Source organism: Orbicella faveolata, unplaced genomic scaffold (genome assembly GCF_042242905.1).
Source record: "Orbicella faveolata isolate gen_17 unplaced genomic scaffold, um_ofav_v1 contig_46, whole genome shotgun sequence".
NCBI classification, from domain to species: Eukaryota; Metazoa; Cnidaria; class Anthozoa; order Scleractinia; family Merulinidae; genus Orbicella; species Orbicella faveolata.
This window is the reverse complement of record NW_028301576.1, coordinates 6,959,769-6,982,500: the sequence shown is the minus strand read 5'-3', so window position 1 is coordinate 6,982,500 and position 22,732 is coordinate 6,959,769. Positions and strand designations below refer to the sequence as shown.

Genomic DNA, 22,732 nt, shown 5'->3' with positions numbered 1-22,732 from the left:
GGGACGAAGAAAGAGGGCAAATGCCCCGCCCCCTAGATCGTCGCCTTCCAACACCTCTGCAGTTTTTTAATTAATCAGTGAATAAAAAGGTCAACTGTTCAGTATTTTAATGCAACGGTAAGACTTCAAGGACAACAGTACGTGTTAGTTGATTCTGATTATATTTATTTCTTTATATTTGTTTTTAACAGTTTGCTAGAGGATAGCTGGGATTGCGGCGGACGTGCCTCCAGCCGCGAGCGATAATAAACGCCTGTATTCGCAGGCTACTTTTTCTGTGAAGAATCAAGACATTTTAAATGATGATGCATTGCATGTTAAGCTCGCAAGATCTGTCTTGAAGATCGCATCATTTGAATTCGCAAACCTTAAGTATTTTAACTCCACTTTAATGAATTTAAAAAATGCTAGGCTAGTTTTGAATGCGAAATGCGAAATAGTCGTGTTCACGTCAGTGATTGTTTTGTGATTAAACAAAATATAGTTCACCTTGTCGCTTATGTTTATATGCTTACAAGTAATGAAGAAATATCTCAAATTGAGAAAGCATACCTTTAAAAACATCTGTAAGTTTCTCTAGTCCCTGACGGACAAGCTATTGTTCGACAAACGCCTCGTCTTTCCCGATGAACTCATCCATGGCACTTTCCAAAACACGTGTGTCGAATGCCCGGGGCTCCCCCCGGGGTACGCAAATGCCCAGCCCCCGGGCGGCGATAAAATTGCGGATGCCCCACCCCCGGGACTGACAACGTGAGCAAATGCCCCGCGGTTGCCCGGGGTGGATGGGCACTGCTGGAATTGACTGATGCATTACCACTAGTTGTTAAATAGTGCCCGCGCGAGATCGTAGCTCGTGCTCAGTTTTGGCCAATGGCAACGCAGGAAAATTTAGCGGTGAACTATTAAGCAATTAGATTATGAGCTCGAGATTTCTATTTAAGTAACGCCCCGATTAAGAAGTGTAACGAAAACAATAGGGCCGCGGCAACGGGAGCCGTTAGTAGCCGATAAGCAGAAACGTGATAATTATATTTTAAAAACAATAGTGTTCTGTCAAGGAATCATCGGCTGATAGTTGCCCCGCGGAAATTTGATGTTCTTAAAACACATATTTGCTATATATGCTAGTTTTAAGAATATCAAATTTCCAAGGGGCAACTATCAGACCGATAGTTCCGAGACATAAACACTCTATTGTCTTTATTGTTCACCACTAAATTTTCTTCCGCGCGCCAGTTCAAAAATCATATTGAATTGTTTTACACTTTTTTAGACGAAACCCGTGAAAGCAAAATGTAAAATTTGAAAAACAAAACGGACAAAAAAACACTTTTACAATTTCAGTTGTTTATTTTCTACAAGCAAGCTTTTGAACAGAAATATTTTCACGGACGATTATTATCCATCCGGGAATTTTCCTCGGACGGGCACCATGGGCTGATAGTGTCTCTCCTCGGATGAACACTATCGCGTCACGTGATCCATTTAAACCAATAACCAATAAGAGTCGGAGAAAATTTAATTATCACGCATAGAAATCCAGAGCGAATAATCTAATTGTTTTAGTATAAATCTACTAGTCGTTCAAAACGTTACCTAAATCCTCTTCACAGACACTTCGAAAATCTATCACAGGTTACTATAAATCTACTTGCGTTCTATCACGAATGCTTTTCTGATTGGCTACGCTACTCACTATCTATTCTGTGATAGATAGTAAGTAGCGTAGCAGTGTACCCTTGTTAACGAAATGACGGTCACTTATTGGCGTTTTCGAAGTGTCTGTGAAGAGGATTTAGGTAAAGTTTTCAACGACTAGTTGCCATACTAATGGCTGATAGTGTACGATAGCTCAGCCAATCAGATTGCAGCATATTTCTGCATTATTATACCAGAAGAATTCCACTAAATTCTTATTAGTAGAATTTTACTTGCACGTAAATACTTTGTATATACTGGTAATTTACTAGTTCATATTGGCAGGGCAGCCCAAACAGACCAGCTCATTCTACGTTCCCTGCTCAACGTTCGCATGCACGTTGAATTGTGTAACAAGTTCACGGAAATAAATCAAAGGTGGTAAACAATGTTTTACCACGAGAGAAGATTACCGCTTCCCCTTTTCACTGAGTAATTTTACTTCCTTCCCACCCCTTCTTAATAAGTAATTTTTCACCAACTATCTCCCTCCTAGCCGGCTAATTAATGTAGAACTGGGAAAAATTATAAATTAAACGAACATAAACACTCCCAAATAATACGCATGTTGATTTTATTATCTGATCACTATGAACGTTTGTTTCACGCTTATCTTAATTCATTTATCTTTTTATTTATTTATTCTTTGATTCATTGATTTAATGATCGATCGACCGATCGATTCCGGATTAATTGATTCTTGATTTCCATTTAAATTGACAGCGCCTGTCACCGGTGCTGCCACGGATTAGAATCAATCTATCATCAGTGCAGTCGTCACTAACTCCCAGGTACAAGTTAGTGTTATTGGGAAGCGTTTGTTTATAAGTGATAGCTTGTTTCCATTCCTCATCAAACAGGAAAGCATCAGTAGTTGAAGAGTTACATCGCTCATTCTGCGAAAGAAACAAAAACCTCGATGAACGTTACGCTCAGAGCAAACTCGCATTTTACCAAGCTAAACATATGTTTACTTGTTGCCAACAAGAGCCGGCTATGATGGTCTCTTATTGCCAACGAATATTTAATAATTTTTCGCCTAAGGCTCGGTGAACATTGGTAAATATTCACCCAGGCGGAGTCGAGGTGAATATTTACCAATGTTCACTGAGCCTGAGGCGAATAATTTTTAGTACCATTTTCAGAGCTGAACAAAGAGGACTCCAGAATAGTGGACTAAAACATAAAAACACTGGCGCAATTCTTCGTTTGCATACAAGTATGCAGCCGTAGTTTTAATAATAAGCCCAGTTATAAATCAATTTGCTCATCGAGTTCGGCAGTAAAACAAACAAGCGAAACACTACGAAAAAAAATTCATCCGTTACCTTTGTTTTATCGTTGTTGACTTCATTCGCAATCGTCATCATCGTCTAAAAATGAGTAGCTTTAGTTTGAAGAAAAATAAGTTTCGGTCAATCGATCTGACCTTCTGGCGATCAACGTAACTACTGCGTTTACGATACTTAAATTCCTTGAATGCGAGTTCTTAAAATTGCTTCTTGCTCCAAGGGCGACTGCAGTCATTTTGAAAATTCTCCATCTTTTCAGATATCCCGGAATTGGAGTGATGTCGTCTGAATAAATGAAAAATTCATTCAGCAACTGTCCGCCATGTTTACTTGCCGAGATGGCAAAGCTGGCGAGCTTATTAACTAGGCCTGAAAATGTTATATAAAGGAATAGCTCAACCAATCAGATAGCAGGAAACTCTTTGTTCAGCTCTGAAATTATACTAATATCATTTATTATAAACGCATCGGTGTTTTATTGGAAAATGTTACTACATCCGGAACCCAAGTGGCGTATTTTCCTTACCGGTGGAGATATCGACGACGTCATTTCTCGCTTTTTCTCGGTTGCTCAGTTTGTCTATATCATAAAAAGAAAATTACACGGTGGCTTAAAGATATGAATTTTATTTTCTCGTGTTAAAAACAATATTTTAGCACTCGAAAATAGCATTGTTGTCTTCCCTGGATATGAGATGATAGATTATGGGCGGCCGTCACCACCAAAAATACAGGATTATTAAACGGCACAGACAACACATAAATGGTTTAGTGATGGTTTGCGAAATGGAGTAAATGATTGACAAATGATACTGTCTAAATACAAATAGTTAGGTGTTCTTGTGTTAAACGGTCTACTGAAACAGTAAGTGATTTAGACAATTTAGAAATGGTTCAGTCATCGATATCAAAATAGAACAAACTAGTAAGAATCAGTTTATTTAAATGAGAATCCATCTGACTACGATACGTAGAATGATCAGGTCTGACAACAAACGGTCGTGTGTTCTGTTTCAAAATGGTGTAATTAATGGTGGGACGGTCGAGGTAATCGACAAATCATTTAATTCACCAAGAAATGGTTCAACTCACCGACCAATGGTTTAGTGTAGTGCCAACTGATTTAATGCAGACACAAACAGTGCAGTACGAAGTCAAATCATTCATGCAAACAGCAAATAGCTTAACTTAATGTTGAGCTGTTCAGTCATAGAAGGAATGGTCCAGTGTAATTAGAAATGATTGAACGAAATTAAAAGTGATTTAGCGTGTCACGAAACGAAACAACGGTCTTTGCGCGCCGAACCGCAAAAAATACAACAGTGAAGTGGACAAGTCAAGATTGAAATGGATCAGTCAATGTGGGGTCTGACGTAATACCATCATATTTGGCGCCAAATTAGCAGAGTGAATGACCGTGACTCGGGTCACACCGACTCAGCGAGCTTGGCGAAGCGTGTTGCGGACAACTTCGGTAAGTTTGCTTCGTTTTATTTCATTTTGCAATGCATTTCTGTCCAGAAGATATGTCTTTGAGAGTGCCAGAGGGAACCTAGAAGTTATGGCAATATTTATGAGATCGGATAGGATATTATATCAGGGTCAAAGAAGGTTAAAGTCACGAGCCTGAACTCAAAGGAAATGATGACACCTCCAGTTTACTCACCGTTGTTCTTTGTCTTGTTTCAGATTTCATTTTTTTGGACTATTTTCCACTATGGTAGGGATTTTGCTCTATATTTTAACACTATGTTTTAAATTGTTCATATGACGGTTTTCGACGCCTTCTTGACGGGTAGGCAAAGCGGTCAGAAATTACAGTGTTTGTATGGGAATCCGATGGCAAACAACTTTTTGCAAAATCGAATTTTACACAATTTGTGAATCAAGACTTAAAAATGTCAGGTACTGAGAAGATTGTATTCGCCAAATTTGAAGGATGTAACTTGGCTAGAAGACGATCAATGAATTTTTTTAATTTTCCATACATTTGTCTGTAATCTTTTTCCCGCGAACCGCGTCTACCCGGTCAAATTTACAAACAAATGAATGGAAAATTAGAAATATTAACTGAGCGTCTTCTAGCCCAGCTACATCCTTCAAACTTGGTGAATACAGTCTTCTACCTAGTTTTTTAACATTGCGATTCACAAATTGTGTAGAATTACATTTTAGAAAAAAAATTGTTGCCATCGGATTCCCATACAAACACTGTTATTTCTGACCGATTTGCCTGACCCTTCAAGATGGCGTTCATTTTTGAATATTAATCCGTGTTGGGCTAAACAGCTTTAGAAAGCGTTTGCTGTTGGGAGAAATGCCTCTTTACAAAGCGTGGGATATAACTAGACGGGAAAGAAAGACTGTGGAAGCCAGTGGAAGGGGTAAAAAATGGCTGTAGGTGTGGAAGGGGTATTTGACATCAGTGTTTTCCCCATGGGTAAAGAATTTTGACGTGAAAATTGCTGGTTTTCAGTGTCACGCAATTCAAAATAGATCAAAATCAAAATCAAAACCGGTCAATAGATTAAGTCCAGAAACTGGGAAATGAAAGAAGGTAAATATGCAAAGACTCTCGCCAAAATTCTGGTCACAGCAATTTTTCTTATGCGAGATACGCGGAGAAATTTTTTACCCAAATTTATAGAGATTTGTATGGAGACGCCATGCTGGTGCCCATCCGTATGGGCACCAACATGGCGGCCGGAAACCAACAGAAACATCTGACACTGAGTTTTGCCACAAAAGCGTGAATTTATCTCTCGAGGAACTCTAAAACACTAAAATAATACTTTTTCTAAGACATGAACTGTTCAGATAGCCAGGTTCCCCGAAATAAGTCACTTTTTTAACCATCTTGACAGCTCTCTAGGCCGTCATATAAATGCCGCGTCACGCAAAAGCTTAGAAATTCATGCGTAGTGTATCACAAAACCAAGAACCCATTCGGAGCGAAAATTTGCGTGAATATTAGTTTTTAGCTGCTCTTATACATCATTAAAGTAAAATCTCAGGAAGATCAATAGTTTTGTCGTTAGAATTTTAGTGACGTCATGTGAAAACCAGCTATAGGCGAAAATGTCAAATCGCCCTGGGTATGCCCGGCCCCCCTACCCTGGAGCTTACCATTGACTAGTGATAAGCGTCGCGTGACGGCAAACGCCGAACATCGGCATGGAAATCCGACCTGCAAACAATGCACTTCATACACGGTTAAAGTCCCGGGGGGGGGGGAGGCACTGCCATATGTGCGCTATATAGATATGTGCCGCTGTGAAGGGTGTGTTTTTCAAGCTGTTTACTCTAGGATAGGGTATAAAAATCAGAGCGTTTGGGTCTGGAATAGGGTATAATTTGTCACAAAACTGACTAGTTGGTTGAAGATTTTATCTAGACTAAGGAAACCAGGAATTGCCACTCAAAAATATAAAAAACTCAAATCGGCAAGTTTAAATTTACGCAAATAAGCCTCAATAGTGTCGATAGATGGGGTATTTGGGAAGTTCACTCTAGTATTGGGTAGCAAAATTCAGCTGAACTAACTCTGGTACAGGCTAAGGGTTCCAGGGTCCCAGCGGCACATCCCCACCCAGAAATTCCCAAAGTACCCCCCCCCGGGCCCGGGGGGTTAAAGTATATACATTTCACTTTTCTGGCGTCAGTTCTTTACGTGCAAACAACCACGTTTTCGTTTAAAGGGCGGATGTCGAAAGTGGGAAAAACATGATCACTCGGTGACCGTTACCGTTTGTGTCCCTGTAATGTCCGAAAAGGAAAAGAAAGAAGAGAAATCTTTGTAGTTAAGTAGCTCTGTCAAATCATGTCTGTAAGCCCTATGTTGGGATAAATAGTGACATCTACATCGTCGTTTTATCTCACTACTTTTTTTGCCGGGGACTGTGGGGGGGGGGGGGATAGTCTCTCCCAACCCGCTTCTTACCATTTCTGGTGTCATCACAGTGTAACTGGCCACCTCTTGTCAAGACCAAAAATTATCTTATTTGCTAATTTATTGGATTATTTCTGGAAACGGTTATGTTGGAACTTGATGAAGGTTTAGTTTTGAGTCTAAACTAAACTCGTACAATGTTCATTTTAGAGTGCATCTGTGAATCAAGCAACAGAAGCAGCCACCCTTCTTCGAAGGGCTTTCGAAGTGTTGGGTGCAGCTCCCTCTACTTCTGCCTCAAGCACGACGTCTGCTTGTAGTCCGTCTTCTGGTATTCCTACTACTACAACAACAACCGGAAGCTCGGCTATTATCCAGGAGCACCGTCGGCTTTTTAACCGACAAATGGTATGCAAGTCTTTTTTAAAATAAGTAACTGAAGAAAAATTGTAAACCTCTTCGTTGTTTCATGGAAATTTCAGTTTTTAGCGCTTTCCAAACTAATAACGTTGTTTTACGTTATGTAAAGAACTCTCCGATACTTCGTAATTCTCTTATTCCTGTGGAAATGGTTTTTCCTGAAACGCGGAGTACGGAAAACCTTACTTGTTTTGGTATGGGACATCAGCCTGGCATCAACGACATGCAATATCTTTGCCATATTTCTCTAGAGAATGCAGCCATACAGTGCTAGTCGGCCCACGGGAGTAAGGGGACAGCGTGGCAGGGGCTCTGTACAGAAAGGTAAATCAGCAAATGTGCCTATGGATAAATGCATTTATTCTTTTTACTTTAATAGTAACCGTGTCGATATAATTGACTGCTTATGTGAATTATCGCAATGAAGTACCCCCATCCCGTTTTCTCTCGGTTACAATGCTCGCGGGTAATATTACAAACCTGAAACTGAACTTAAGTATGTCATTTCCTTTCTCTTTCAGAACGAACTATCACAAGAACTTTCGTTTGTCTTTCTGATAGAGAGCAGGATAGAGTTCCCTCTACGGCCGAAAAGTTACGCCTTCAAGGCAACGGATTGGGGGAAAAGAAAATTCTTCTTCCCATTAACGCTGACGCGGAAAGCGTGAAGTCAGTTTTGTACGAGTAAGTGCCGGTTCTTTGTTTGCGCATCTCGTTCGTATTATACTCGTTAATTTAATATGAATTTTATGAAGCTAAAATAGGTAGAAAATCTGTGCACTTCTTAAGACTGAGAGCTTCCATAACGTGAGTAGGTAAATTGATTCAGAGTCAACACACAAGAAAGAGATATGTGCACAAAGCTAGCGTTGGCAACTTGGGGGCTGGCTGGTTGAATCCACATCCATTTTCACGATGATTGTAAGCACAGTTTGTGCTACTAAACGTGTCACCTATGTACTTAGACAATACCTTGAAGAAATTGTCAAGACCTGCGCAAAGGTTGTACATGTACTTGAGCGTTCTAGCAGTGTGTTGGTTTCGCAAACAGTCAGCACTTCCTTTTTCCTTTTGTTTCAGAGCATTCACACCTTTAAAATTCTGTGGGGGGTTTGAACTTCTCACCATGAAAGAGAAGTCTCGCACGGAACTAAGTATCGTATCATACGGAAGTTGCAGTACAGAAGAGATGCGTTGCTTTGGCACTGGCCGTATTTACATTAGGCCAGTGCAGATTGACATTACTTTAGACGATAGCAATCTGGATTGGGGAGATCAATATGAAGACTGCATGATATGCAAGACGCCCGTGGCCCTGTCAACAATGCGCCGCCATATGGAGACATGCGGAAATGAGGTAATGTGTTGACATATCTTCAATACTGAAAGTCTGATAAATCCTCCACTGAATGCGACATATGCACTCCTTCCTTTACGTAAATATATATTCTCACTCTTCAGGATGATTATGATGATCTCCCGCCAATGCTGGATACCCAAGACCAGGTGAGACTAAGACTAATGGAGTTATTGAGGACAACTTGATCACTGTGTGTCATTGAATTGGTACCCTGTGCTCCACATCTTCTTATCTTCTTATCTGTTTTAGCTCATCTCTGTGTCAAAAGAAAAACAACAAATGTAACAAACAATTCTTTATTCAATATCGTGACAAGTATTGTTGGAGTTTGAGGAAAGTACTGTAACTTTGAAAAAAATTTTAATTAGAAAAATTTATCAATAAAAGGTTATTAGAGAAAAACTAAAAAATGTTGTAAATCAACTCTGCTATTTGAATTTCATGATAATTCACTGCTTTCCGATATTGATATAAACAAACGCATCCCGAAAACCGAATGGAAATCGAGGAAATGTAGAGTTTCGAGAGACGCGTAGCGCCGAGTTGGATGTAATCATCTCATATTCAACAAGCGCGAGTGTAATAATTGTTTTATTACAAAAACGCCCCAAAATATAGAAAACTAAACTAAAATGAAAACAAAAACGCCCCAAAAATAAAAAATTCTTACGGGCACGCCCACCATATTTGTAGTGCATGATATAATTACTCGTATACCATGATGGCTAAGCCAATGTAAACTCTTCAGTTGCATACACCTTATTCCAAAATGGCCGTCATTTTAGTATTCTTTTGTTTATTTGAAAATGAGCCCTTGTTGCCTCGTTTAAGGGAAAATATTCTTTTGAATTTCGAGTCTAAGAACAAGGCAACAAGGGCTAATTTCCAAGTAAACAAAAGAATACTTAAATGTCGGCCATTTTGGAATAAGGTGTATCATCCAATGATACAGTTTTAAATAATATCAGGAGCCATAATCGGGGACGGAGACCGTAAGCGCGCGCCAGTTCTAGTATTGGGGTTGTTCCCATGATATGGGACAATAATTCTATTTTTAGAACAAATTGCGCCATCGCCTGCGGCACACGCGCGTACATGCTGCGAGGATTTTTGCAGATGTCGCGCGGGGGAAATGGCGTCCGAAATTCCCGACATTTTTCATGTTCTGGCCCACAACTCAACGCTTTTACGTCTGTTGGAATTTTGCTTAAGTATTTTCGTCGTAAGCTGCTCCAGTTTGAGTGAAGTAAGACAGTGTCGAATTTAGGTATGTTCCGCTTTAAGCTTAGATATATATCGCTGACCAAGTTGTGTTCCGACGGATGCTTCTGTTACATGAGCTATACATTACCCCACTTTAAATTTCACATATGTTGAAGATTGACAGCTTTTCCATTACACAGCAAAAAACAGCTGGATATATTTAGATATAGCAGAGCTTCAGGACTTCATAGATTCCTAGCTCCTCTTGCCGCCCGCTTGCGAGGAATTTGCCAGTCTATCGCGACCGAAAAGTAAAACAAAATTTGCTAGTTTGAGTTTCGCCTGAATTGTAAGCAACGCTTGATGTTTCATCAAGGCCAATAACTTTACGTCCGTAGATACTGCTCAGTTTTATTCGCGTAAAATCCAGTAAATTCTCTGTTGTCGATGAACGAGAGCGCCCGCCGATGCGTGTTTTGTACAGTCAGTAAACATGACAAATTGTACTTCCGTTGCACTTTCGTGTGAAAGCGTACATCGAACTCAAACAATAACTCTGTAGTATTTAAATATGTTTAAGATTGATAAGTGTTTGAGAACATATTAAAAGCTAAGCTGAAAATATGCGAATAAGGCAGAAATAATCAGTAAACTACGAGATGTACGATGACGCTTTCTTTGATCAACTTTGAATAACGATTTCGATTTTGTTGATTGAGTTATCAAAACTCCTTGTCTATTTTCATTTTCGCGCTGTAAAACTTCTCTATGCTTATGTTGAAGAAACACATATGATGTTAGTAGCCTTTTTTGCGTTCGTGAAATTTGTTGCAGCATCTCAGCACAAAAGATAACGAAAGAAATCTTTGTCAAGATTTGTTGGCAATTGAAAAGACCGACTCGGACTTGATAGTGCGCGAGCTGCACTATGCAAATGAACTAATTGTACACGTCAGACTTTCCTTTCAAAAACTTTTGCAAACACACCAAACAAGCAGAAACAATAAGAAACCATCAAAACACGTTTTGGTTATGATTCACCATTGTCTGAGAAACTCACAAAGTAACTCGATACCAGAGTAGAGAGTTTCTTGCTATATTCTTAAGTCAGAACAAACGAAAAAACATACGCGTAAGCTTTCAACTAGCGCGAGCAGATCTTATTATCCATTCCCAGCGGGAGATTGAAGTCTTGTTTTCGACCCTGAAAAGCCCACCTTTTCCGTTAGCTCAGAGCGTAAAACTACATATAAGCGCCCTGGTTCGTATTCCCTGCCTTATTCCCTACCTACGCTGTGAAAAATACGCAAGATAATCCCCAAAGGTCTTTCAACTCCCACCATTTGATCACGCAACGTGACAACATCCACGCAAGAACCCTCGACATGTGCGTGGATCCACGCGGATATATGACGTCAGGATGGCGCAATTTGCTCTAAAAATAGAAAAATTGTCCCATATCATAGGTGCGCGCGGATCCCAAGACTTACGGTCTCCGTCCCCGATTATGGCTCCTGATAATATCATATATAGACTTCCGATATTTCACAGCTGATATTGTGCAATGTTTCAACCAAATTGACTTTTCTTGAACACTGTTGTTTTCATAGATCGCTCGCACCAAAATAACGGCAAAATCGAAACGGTTTCGTTTGAGCGAAGAACGTTCACAAACTCAGGGATTTCAGATTAAGTGGAAAGAAAGCCACTGTTTCGTTCAAACTTCAACTTTGTATTGGATGTCCAATAAATTTAACCGTGTTACGGTCCGGTGCGGCCCTCAGTAGAACTGTAATATCAGTAAAAAGTGTATATAAAATAAACTTGCTAAAAGACGCTAAAAGGTAGTTTTAAAAGTGACTGTCGGCGTGACCGTCGCCCTGTCAATGACCTTCAGCGCATAGTACCGTGTGTTACCGCCTTGTTCATCAGTGTATTGAATACACTTTTTTCCTCCGGTATCCTCAATCGTAAATTCTTTGAAATACAAAATACACTATTAGGGAAAACTTCTGAAAACAATTTCAGTTAATATTGTAACTAAACAAGACTCAATAACATGCAATAAAAAAAGGTAGCACAGCTGCATCAGAAAGCAACAATCTCCCTAAATTTGGGACCTTAAGCAATAACACTATAGCATACACTGTGGGGTGATGTAGTTTTTACTGTGACTTACTAGTTGTTAAGGTCTTTGTAGATGTACCATCTTGCCCGGGTCGTACCTCCAACGAAGTGAATCTGTAAAAGATTACCAGCTTGACAGTCGTCTTCTTTTCTTAAAAATGACTGAAGGCTGATAGCTGTTGCAGGTCTCCGCCAGTTTGCTCTGGCTTCCACAGGGACCAGTAAACACATAACTGCAGCCTGTATATGTCCAATTGTAGCATGGTCGTTCATTGATTAATACATCGATAAATGTCGTATGTTAAAATTGAACACGAATTATAGAACTTTGATGTGCTCGTCATAATATTTTTTTGTCTCGCAGTCCTTTGAAATATGCTCTTGAACGCCCAAAAACTCTGTCCGAAACTACCCTTCAGAAACCCGCGTTTCAATCTGGCATTTCAATTCTTGCAAGCAGCAAACATTGTGCAGGGCGTACCGTATATTTAACGTCCCCTAATAGATCATTAAGAAGACGCTTAACAAAAAAGACTGAGGACCTTAACGGGGGCAAAATACAAAACATAAGCCCTTTTAAACTTAAACTTTCAGAATCATAAAATCTAAGATTGCAATAACCTTAGTAGCAATATTCCTTATTAGAAAAGTACATGTGAAATCCATTTAGCCTGATCTCTGCCCAGTTATTTCTTTCAGATGGATAACTATAAAATATTCAGAGCTAGAGCTTTCTTTTATACCATGGTTCATTTAATTTTATTTGCACTATATAATTCATAGAAAATGAATGGAATTTGTTCGACCGCGGACCTGATTCTAAAAAGCATTACATAATGATGTCAGGTATTTTTGTTTGAGCTATGGTAAGTTAAGATCAGGTTGTTCATATAACCGGTATTTCAAGGGGAGCAGTTAAGTTTCGATGGACGCTCTAAGAACAAACAAACTTCCGCTGAGGTAGATCGTATTAAGAAGCAATATAAGATCGATTAATCGGTTCAATTAGCTAAACACCCAACAATTTGCATGGAAAAATTGAGATCTAAAGGGACCGAAAATGTTTAATTCGACTGATTTTCTTTCAGGTCAGCCCCCGCCATCCGCTTCTACCACGGATGGTTTGATAAGTACTGTATCGCTCAAGGAAGTCGGAACATCTTATTTACATGTCCTTGACACTGACTTTTTTACTATTTCATCATACCGTTTTATTGTCTATTCACAAGATTTGTTAGCGATAGCTGGATCTCGACCATCAAAAGGAATTAACCGTTTACACTTTTGATACCAAGGGAAAATATCAACTGAGATCAAAAGAATATCTCTTGTTGAGATATATTAATTAAGATTGAAGTATTCAATTGAATGAAAAACAACTTAATTCGCAATGAGCCTATATCATTTTCACATACGTGTGTAAACCCTCATTAATTTTTTATACTAGTATTACTTGTTTGCTAAATTAAATGAGGCTGTGTGACGGGAACCAGTAATTGTTCTTAAAAATGGAGAGACTTCAGGACCCTTTAGGTTACCTCGAGGGCTTCAAATGATACGCAGAGAATTTTATGCCGGCGCTACGTTTCAATTGCATATATTACTTTATATCTTGGTTCAAGAGCTCATTCGCTCGAATATCGATCATGAAAACACTGATATCTTGCCTTGAAATGTAACCTCAACAGCAATCTACGACTGAAGAACGCTATTGACAGTATTGATAACCAACTACTCAGATTCTTAGCACAAGAGGGGTGACTGTTTCCCAATTGTGACACATCGGACAGTTTATTTGCCGAAAACAGATACCTTGATTGTGTTTTGTTTCCCTTGGACATGTTTTGTTTTTCTTGAACATTCAAATGCAGTATTCTATTCCTTTACATTAATTCTAAAAGTATTGAGCACCTATTTAACCTTGAAATAGCGACTTTTTAAAAACTGTGGTAAAATTGAAGAGGGTCTAAATGGGGGGGGGGGGGGGTGGCTCCACGCGTCCGTTGTCGGTTAAAAAATTTCATTACTTTGTCGGTTGCCGGTTAAAATTTTCGACCTTTGTCGGTTGTTCGTTAGCCTGCGAACGTAGACGTATTTCAGGCTGTCACTTGTCTCCGCCGAAAATAACGTCTGCGAACCCGAGCCAGCAAACGATTTCTGTGACGTAATGACTTTTGTTTCTCTTTGGCCAATCAGATTCCATGATAAAATGAAACTCTAGTGCTCCTCGCAGCGAATACCTCGCGCAGTAGTTCTAGGGCTACTTGAGTTAAGCTGTGATTGGCTTAAAATTCCTACGAGTTCCCACACGTTATTTTCGGTGGAGACATACGTCTGCGTTCGCAGGCTAGTTGTCGGTAAATCTCAGTTAATTTCTTTGTCGCTAGTCGCTACATTTTTCCTCGTGTTGTCAGTAGTCAGTAATATTTTTCGCCCTTTGTCGCCAGTCGGTGAACCTCATTCAGACCCTCATTGAATACAGCTCGTTCTATGCAACAGGTCGCATCGCACAGGATTAGTTCACTCCCTCTGGAGTGTGTTGCTTGCAAAACCATTCATTACAATGATCTGTTTACTCTTTAAGGTACAAAGATTGACCACCCCCCTCCTTCCCCGTTCGACGTTGAACCCCTCTTAGATAAGGATTACTCGTGCAGTAGGCTTGAGAGCTCATCGTTGCCAGGAATTGAGGGAAATCGAACTACGGAGATATTTGGCCAACGTGCCAACACTTTCGCAAACTTTACGGTAGTAATGTCCTTCACTGCGTGTCACGCACAACACGTATGGTCTCACCCCCTCAAGAATATTGTTCATAACAAATTATCTACGTGCTCATTAAAAAAACGCGTTTTCTCCCCTTGATGGGTGCATATGATTCGGTAAATTAATTAATGCGAAAATGTGGTCAACGAAGTGTCAAGTTTTCAAGGTCCTATCATAGTTTTGCTCTTACTCATCCGTGAGTAGAAGTTGTTCCTAATTCTATTAATGCTGGGGGGTTACACTGGCGATAATTAACAGGAACTTGTTATCACGTAAACTCGCGAAAAGATGATTCCGGTATGATGTGTTTCAAGTTGCTTTTAACAAGGACAGTTATTTGCATTCTCACTCAGTTTCTATATGCAAACAAATAGAAATTCAATCATGTTTTTACCCCGACAATCATGATAGGATCATGACGAGCTTTGCCCTCCGAAAAAAAATATGCAAATTAGGCTAAGAAGGAGAAATTCTCCTCCATGGCTTATCATTAACTGACAGAGAACACCGTATTTAACACGTTTACTACGCTCTTGGTGTCCCCTAGGAATTTCCAGTAATTACTTTTTTCGCACTTATCGGCGGTCAAATGCATGCCGAAAGAAACAAGAACCAATTTAATTAAGTATCTCATGACATGAAAACAAATGGTTTCCAGACATCAATACGCGTGGCTGTAACTGTATGTTGCGAGGAGAAATTTGGTCACGTTTGTCTTCGCGGCGTTGGTGTCACTGGATAAAACTCTCATAAACCACGTATTATTTACTCTCTAAAAACACTTTTAATAATTAGTTAATGCCGCTGTTCCTCGGAGACATATACAACTAGTGGTATTAAAAGCATGTCGCTCTCTGATAAAAAAGAATATATATCTTTGCAAGTCGAATTCTAAATAACCGGAAACAGTACTTTCATTGCTCATCGAAAAAACTTAATTGTAACGTGATGATTCTCTATTCGCAACACTAAACTGAAAGCACAGTTTTTGAAGAGAAACACAGATAATCCGTAAATATCACTATTCCAGCGGTAACATTTTCAATATGAGGTTCTTCATCTAAAAAGGAAAACGTGAACTAACGAGGGCACTATAAGACATATTTACAAAATTACTTCATACTGGCCTGTTTAACTATTTGAGAACGACTGAGTTTCTTTACTTCAATTGACAAATCTTTAAAGGACGCTAAGCAGTTCCTTTAACGAGGGACGCTGTTCAGGATCATCGTTTAAAGCCGATTTGGCCATCTTAATTGATCGAGCAGTTGCTGTGGGTAGCAAATCCAGTACAGCAAGGGCGATTCTTCCAAATGAAAATGTGTCTGATTTATAGCTTTGCATCCCAGTTTCACACACGATTTCGGGCGCAATATGAGGGTAGCGCTTCTGGTACTCCTCTCTTTTGGAAATTGTTACAGCCACCGCAGGCTTTGTATCAGACGCAAAGCGTGCTTTGCCAAAATCTATAATTACCGGGTTTACAGACCCGTTCTCTCGTTCCTCGAGCAGGACGTTGTTCGCTTTCAAATCGTTGTGCAGGATACCGCACGAATGTATGTGCATGAGCGCTTCGATGATTTTTGTTAACACACCGAGCCAACCAGGTTTGTCCAGATAATTTTTTTTTCTAGTGGCACTGGACAAGGTCAGGCTTCTATGTTTTCGGCCATGAAACTTTGTAATAAGCCGAAGCGGCTCGCTCTTAGTTATTACACCAAATAGCAAAGGCACGCCACTGTGATCTCCGAGGTAGCTGATCATTCTCGCTTCCTGGCGTACTTCTTTTTTGAGGTCGTTAGTGCTCCACTTTTTCACAGACTTGAACTCTTTTACAGCCACAAGCAGATCTCGGTAATAAGCGAGATAACAGTTTCCAAATGTTCCTGATCCAAGAAATTTTTCTGTCCGTACGACTAACGAGGGATTGATCTCTTTAACGTGGTGTTGGACGTCGACTCGTCTTCGCGGCGGGTTAGCAGGTGTGATAACTGAGATCTCTCGCCTCACTGTGACAAGCCAAGGTTTCATTTTACGCATCCTGCTGAGAATTTTTTTCTTGGGCAAAGCTCCTCATGGTTAGGCGTAATACCGTCGAATATACAAGGTCTTCCTGTATTTTTCAAAACAGTGTTCTAAAGACTGAGAGGAACCGCTTGTACCAGGCGCTCTCAACGCTTTCTGAACATTTTAGGCTCTACGCCCTGTCGACTCCTCCACCCTTCTCCGCATCGATGAGTTTACAGCGGAGCTATTCAAATCAATTCATCAAATATCCTTCATTATTTTGAAGAACTATTCTTTCCTAAGAGCTTGAATCAGGAGTCATAATCGGGGACGGAGACCGTAAGTCTTGGGATCCGCGCGCACCTATGATATGGGACAATTTTTCCATTTTTAGATCAAATTGCGCCATCCTGACGTCATATATCCGCGCTGTTCCACGCACATGTCGGGGGCTCTCGCGTGAATGCTGTCACGTTGCGTGATCAAATGGTGAGAGTTGCGAGATTCTCTTGCGTATTTTTCACCGCGATGGCAGGGAATAAGGCAGGGAATACGAACCAGGGCGCTTATATGTAGTTTTATGCCTGAGCTAAAGGAAAAGGTGGGTTTTTCAGGGTCGAAAACAAGACTTCAATCTCGCGCTCGGAATGAATAATAAGATCTGCTCGCGCTTGTTGTAAGCTTACGCGTATGTTTTTGCGTTTGTTCTGACTTAAGAATATAGCAAGAAACTCTCTACTCTGGTATCGAATTAATTTGTGAGTTTTCCGGACAATGGTTAATCATAACCCAAACCTGTTTTGATGGTTTCTTATTGTTTATGCTTGTTTGGTGAGTTTGCAAAAGTTTTTGAAAGGAAAGTCTGACGCGTACAATTAGCTCATTTGCATTGTGCAGCTCGCGCACTTTCAAGTCCGAGTCGGTCTTTTCAATTGTCAACAAATCTTGGCAAAGATTTCTTTCGTTATCTTTTATGCTGAGATGCTGCAAAAAATTTCACGAACGCAAAAAAGGCTACTAACATCATGTGTGTTTCTTCAGCATAAGCATAGTGAAGTTTTGCACTGCGAAAATGAAAATAGACAGGGAGTTTTGATAAAATAAACTCGATCAACAAAATCGAAATCGTTATTCGAAGTTGATTAAAGAAAGCGTCATTGAAGCTTTGCTGACTATTTCGGCTTTATTCACATATTTCCAGCTTAGCTTTTAATATGTTCTCAAACATTTATCAATCTTATTTAAATAGGCCCATTGCACGATACGGTCACATGGTACAAAATCACATATGCTGGTGAGCAAGTTGCGCAGTGGGACTTCCAAAACTACCAAAACAGGTGGACTGGTACGAGTTGCATTGTTTTGGAAGTTCCACTGCGCAACTTGCTCACCAGCTTGTCTGATTTTGTACCATGTGACCGGATCGTGCAAAGGGCCTATTTAAAAACTAGAGAGTTATTGTTTGAGTTCGATGTACGCTTTCACACGAAAGTGCGGCGGAAGTCCAATTTGTCATGTTTACTGACTGTACAAAACACGTATCGGCGGGCGCTCTCATTCATCGACAACAGAGAATTTACTGGATTTTTACACAAATAAAACTGAGCAGTATCTACGGACGTAAAGTTATTGGGCCTTGATGAAACATCAAGCGTTGCTTACAATTCAGGCGAAACTCAAACTAGCAATCTTTTTATTTTACTTTTCGGTCGCGATAGACTGGCAAATTCCTCGCAAGCGAAAATTGAAAATTGGCGAAATTTTGGCAATCCTCAAAAATTTGGTAAGTTTTTGAAACTGGGGTCGCACTTATTTTATGCTACTTGTTGACAGATTTATTACTTATACAAACAAAATTGGCTCTAGCGCGACCCAGGCCTAACCTCGTTTTCTTGGTCCGTACTGTAAGTTACGTTCCTCATTTTTCCCCTCTGATTTATGGCCCGCGCGCTTCGCCCTTGGACCATAAATAGATGGGGAAAAAATCTCGGTCCTTAACTTACAGTACTGCTCGCGAACTCGGTTTGTCAGAGGTATTTTAACGGGACTTCGTGAAGATAGCAAAGGTTATTACCCAGTAAGAAAAACAAGTTTTCTACAATCGCAAAAATCAGTTCTCGCAAAATAAAAAATATCGTCGATTAGCAAAACTAAACTCCCGTGAAAATTCAGTGCCACACGACAGGTTTAAAAAGCCCTTTTCGAAGATAGCATAAATAGCGACAATGCTACTAAAAGAGTGTTACTTACGTTGAAATAGTTCATTGGCGTCACTCACGAATGTCCATCTTCATAAAAAATGTCGAATGTCCTTTGGTTAACTTTCCCATGCAGTCTTTCGATCATGCATGGACGCTCAGCATCTTTCATTTCCATTTTCGACAAACTGGGACTTTCATTGAGACGCTGGTGCTAAATAAAAAACGTTCTCAAACAATAAAGAAAACAGCTGAAAATATCCACATGGGCTTGATATGTGCTATTCGTTTACGGATTAACTATTTTTCAAAAGCTTTACGTTTACCATCAGAAAGAAGAAATGTCAATTGAACAGTATTTTATCCTCTTGCCATTATTTTATTAACTTGAAAAATATTTATTATTTTCCAAGTTGTAGCGGTAGAACGATTTCACTCCATCATTCCTTCACTCCTTCACTTCCCGTTCAGTTAGAGATTTGGGAACCTGGGGGGAGGAACTTCCATATCAAAAGGGAAGGGATGCTCGTGAGAAAATTTGAATTTAACTCATAAGGGAGACCAATGTGGACTTTCCTAAGAGTTCAACAAACGCGATCTTAGCTTTATTTCACGCACCGTCATAACTCCGAAAGTCAAAATGCGCTGGTTTCCAAACGAAGGACGCTATTGAGGTCGAAAGTGGTTAACAGATATAAATTTAGTAACTCTTATGCCTGATGAGGATAAAACCTTTAGTGGCTTTTTGGGTTTGGACTTGGGAATTTGATGACGTCCCGTGAACACACTCTATACTCTACATTTGGCGCGAAAATATGCTCGGAGATATTGTCCTTGGACATTATCTGTTCTTTGAGGATCACAGTTTTCCTTGAGTTATGCTCTCCGAAAACTGCTAGCTTCTCGGAACAGATAATGTCCGCGGACAAATATGCGAGCATTTATTTATTTACCTTTTTTTTTTTTTTTTTTTTTTGTACCATGCTCTACAAATATGTTAAGCGTAGGCGTATTTTTTTTTTTTTCTGGGAGCGGGCGGGGGGTTGGGCGGGGATGCGTTTTTAATTTTAGTTTAGTTTAGTTTTATATTTATTTTGGGGTCATTTTTGATAAAAAAAAAAACAACAACAAGCAATCATATCCAACTCGGGACTACGTGCCTCGTTGGCTATCTATGATCTCATGTCCAACGCCCGCTCGTGGAATAATTGTTAACTAGAATCATATTCAGAGATATTTTGGCTTCGACACAATGAACGCAGCTTGAGCTTCATATAATGCCGCAGCAAAGAGCGATGCCAATAACCAGCCAGTCTTGACAGAATAAGCTTGGTCAATACAGGATTTATAAAATGAGACCATCACACTATAGAGTGGCGATCTCGACCTCATCTTGCCCGCGGAACTAACCAAACATATTTGGGTCTATATTATACTACGGATTTTCCCTCGCCGTTAAGGTGGCCGAACACAGTTTTCGCACGCGCTTTTGCTGATGCAATTCAGCGCGCGCACAAGGATTGCGAAAAAAAAAACAAACATGCCACCAATACAGCGATCATTTTATTTACTCAACACCTGCACTATCTGCGTTATTTTTCTCTATAATTGAACCCAATGTATTGATGGCTTTAGTCTTTTACTAGAAAGATATGTTAGAAAAGGTAACGATGCAAAGAAACCAGCAATTCTCAGCTTTTTCTTTGTTACCGAAAGAACCCAGTTAAATGCAGCGCATACGTAGTAAGTCAAAAAATTGCGATTGAATGAAAATTGCACTCTCGGAAATACGCCTATTACTCGAAAACCACTCATTAGAATTTCACGAAATTTGGCACGAAAATACTTAAGGAAATAAGTAACTGGAGTATTGAAAATAATTGAACTTTACCAAAGGAAATTCTAAATGTTCCGGTGAACCTTCAACAAGGGATAATTAAAGATCTCTCTGTTAAATTATTAGCAAAATGGTGTTAACTTGTGAGAATCGTTACAAGATTGTTGCATGCAAATTATAAAGAAAATCTAATGACTAGATTCTGCAAATAAACAAAACCGATTTTAAAGGCCTGTTTATATTTAGTCATGTTGCCATACCAACGGCACATACGTCAGCCTAACCATCGAAAAACCAAAGTTTGTGTTGTTAACTTGCTTGCTCCCTTTTTGGGCGACCGAGGGATCAAGGGTTTTAGAGAAAAGGTGAATGAACACAGGTATCAAAAACTGTGTTCAGCCACCTTAACTTGTTCAGACAAAAGCACGGACAGGCATGTCCATTTGTGGGTGTGCCCTGAAGTAGCACAAACCCCAGGGGAAATTTCTTTCCGGTGCTTTGTTTTGCACAATTGCTCAGTCCGGGATCGTTATCAGATTTGATAACCTCGACCAAAACAAACCATTAACCAATCGCTGCGCAAATTTTCGTTCACGTGACATTATTTGGTAGCAACAGTGTATAATTCAATATGGCGGTCGACGGGGCGCTGCGATGAAAGGAGTTACTTTTTTCACAACATCACAATGCAATTTCATTTAATTGTAATTGTATGTTTGCTTCGCAATAGGTTACTGGATTATGGAATAGAAACAGAGATGTATGGAAGAAAACTGTCTTTGTCCAAAAGCTACAGCGAAAAGTTTCATTCTCAGATAGACACCGTATAATATTTGTTCCGAGTAAAAACACACGAAGGTAGACAACAGTTATTCTGTTCACAAAAGCGTTGTTTATTGATACTAATATGATAGCTTCTATTTTCACTCAGGCTTCATTTTCTTGGTAGTTGGCGAAGCTGGCTGTTCAACAGTCTGTATAAAATATAAACGAAACACTAACAGTAAATACATCTTGAGTTCACAAATTGACACTGAACAAGTTGCTTCTATATTCCAAGCGGAGAGCTGTCACTGAATTTCGTTCAATTTGCATGAGCGAAGCGTGGTTAGGACCGAAACATCTCCTACTATGATTCATTACTATGAAATGGAAATAACAGTATGGGAACAGTTCGCGACCCTCTCTCTGTCGACTCTCTGTCCAGATATACTGAAGATAGAATAGCTTACCTCGATGGCCATATCCCATCCCACGCCTAATTTCATTTCTGCGATTGCTAATTCAATCCCCTCTGCCGTATTGTACATTTCGTTTCCATCTTTGATGCACTGGAGTTCTCTTTGTCGTTGTGGGCTCGCCTGATATGGTTCTGGCACAACAACAAAAATATAGCAGGTATATTTACTTAAATTGGTGATACACCTCCGTTCCGTGGAATGGGTACATGCAACACTTTATGTCGTGAGATGTGACAGTAAACTGGGAAGTCTTGGCATTTCCGGAAAAAAATTGTTTTAGTTGTAGATCAGTAGTCTATTGTTGTGCATTCGGTGATATGGAAAAACGCTTTTAATGACCGATTCATATAAAAGAAACTATAATTCAAGTAATGTGTTTTCGTACCATAGTTCACTCGCTAAATCCAACAATAAGCTTCATTATATAACGACTGGTGTGCCAGAAAACTGACCTAGTTTGGCCGGCATTTCCGGAAAATATTTCAGGACCGCGAGTTGTTGAAACTGACTCTAAAATATAGGCAACTTACCCTTTAACGTGATTGTCGGTTTTCCCGCAGTCCGAAAGGTGTTTTAGTTCCCTGTTTATGAAGTATTGCACCCGGCCTATCTGTCTTCCAGCAACTTCTCTCAAAGTGTAATTTTTCTCAGCGCTCTTGGATACCAGACTGTGGCACGTCTAGAAGTGTCT

The 22,732-nt window shown here is 39.8% G+C and overlaps 1 protein-coding gene and 1 long non-coding RNA gene across 2 annotated transcripts in view; one reads left to right on the top strand and one right to left on the bottom strand.

The window, feature by feature from the left end:
• Window positions 1–21,831, top strand: part of LOC149098172 (uncharacterized) — a 143,707-nt gene extending 121,876 nt beyond the window's left edge. The window contains exon 2 of the long non-coding RNA XR_016203617.1: window positions 21,670–21,831. This is a non-coding gene — a long non-coding RNA (uncharacterized LOC149098172). The remainder of the gene's footprint in view (window positions 1–21,669) is intronic.
• On the bottom strand, window positions 15,520–16,827 carry LOC149098173 (uncharacterized). Its single transcript, XM_089278810.1, has one exon. The coding sequence runs from the start codon at window positions 16,796–16,798 to the stop codon at window positions 15,938–15,940; it is 861 nt and encodes a 286-aa protein (XP_089134936.1). The 5' UTR covers window positions 16,799–16,827; the 3' UTR covers window positions 15,520–15,937.
• Window positions 21,832–22,732: the final 901 nt, after the last annotated feature.

Excerpts from the sequence above, each read along its gene's own strand:
- LOC149098173 (XM_089278810.1), bottom strand. The coding sequence starts at position 16,798 with ATGCGTAAAATGAAACCTTGGCTTGTCACAGTGAGGCGAGAGATCTCA.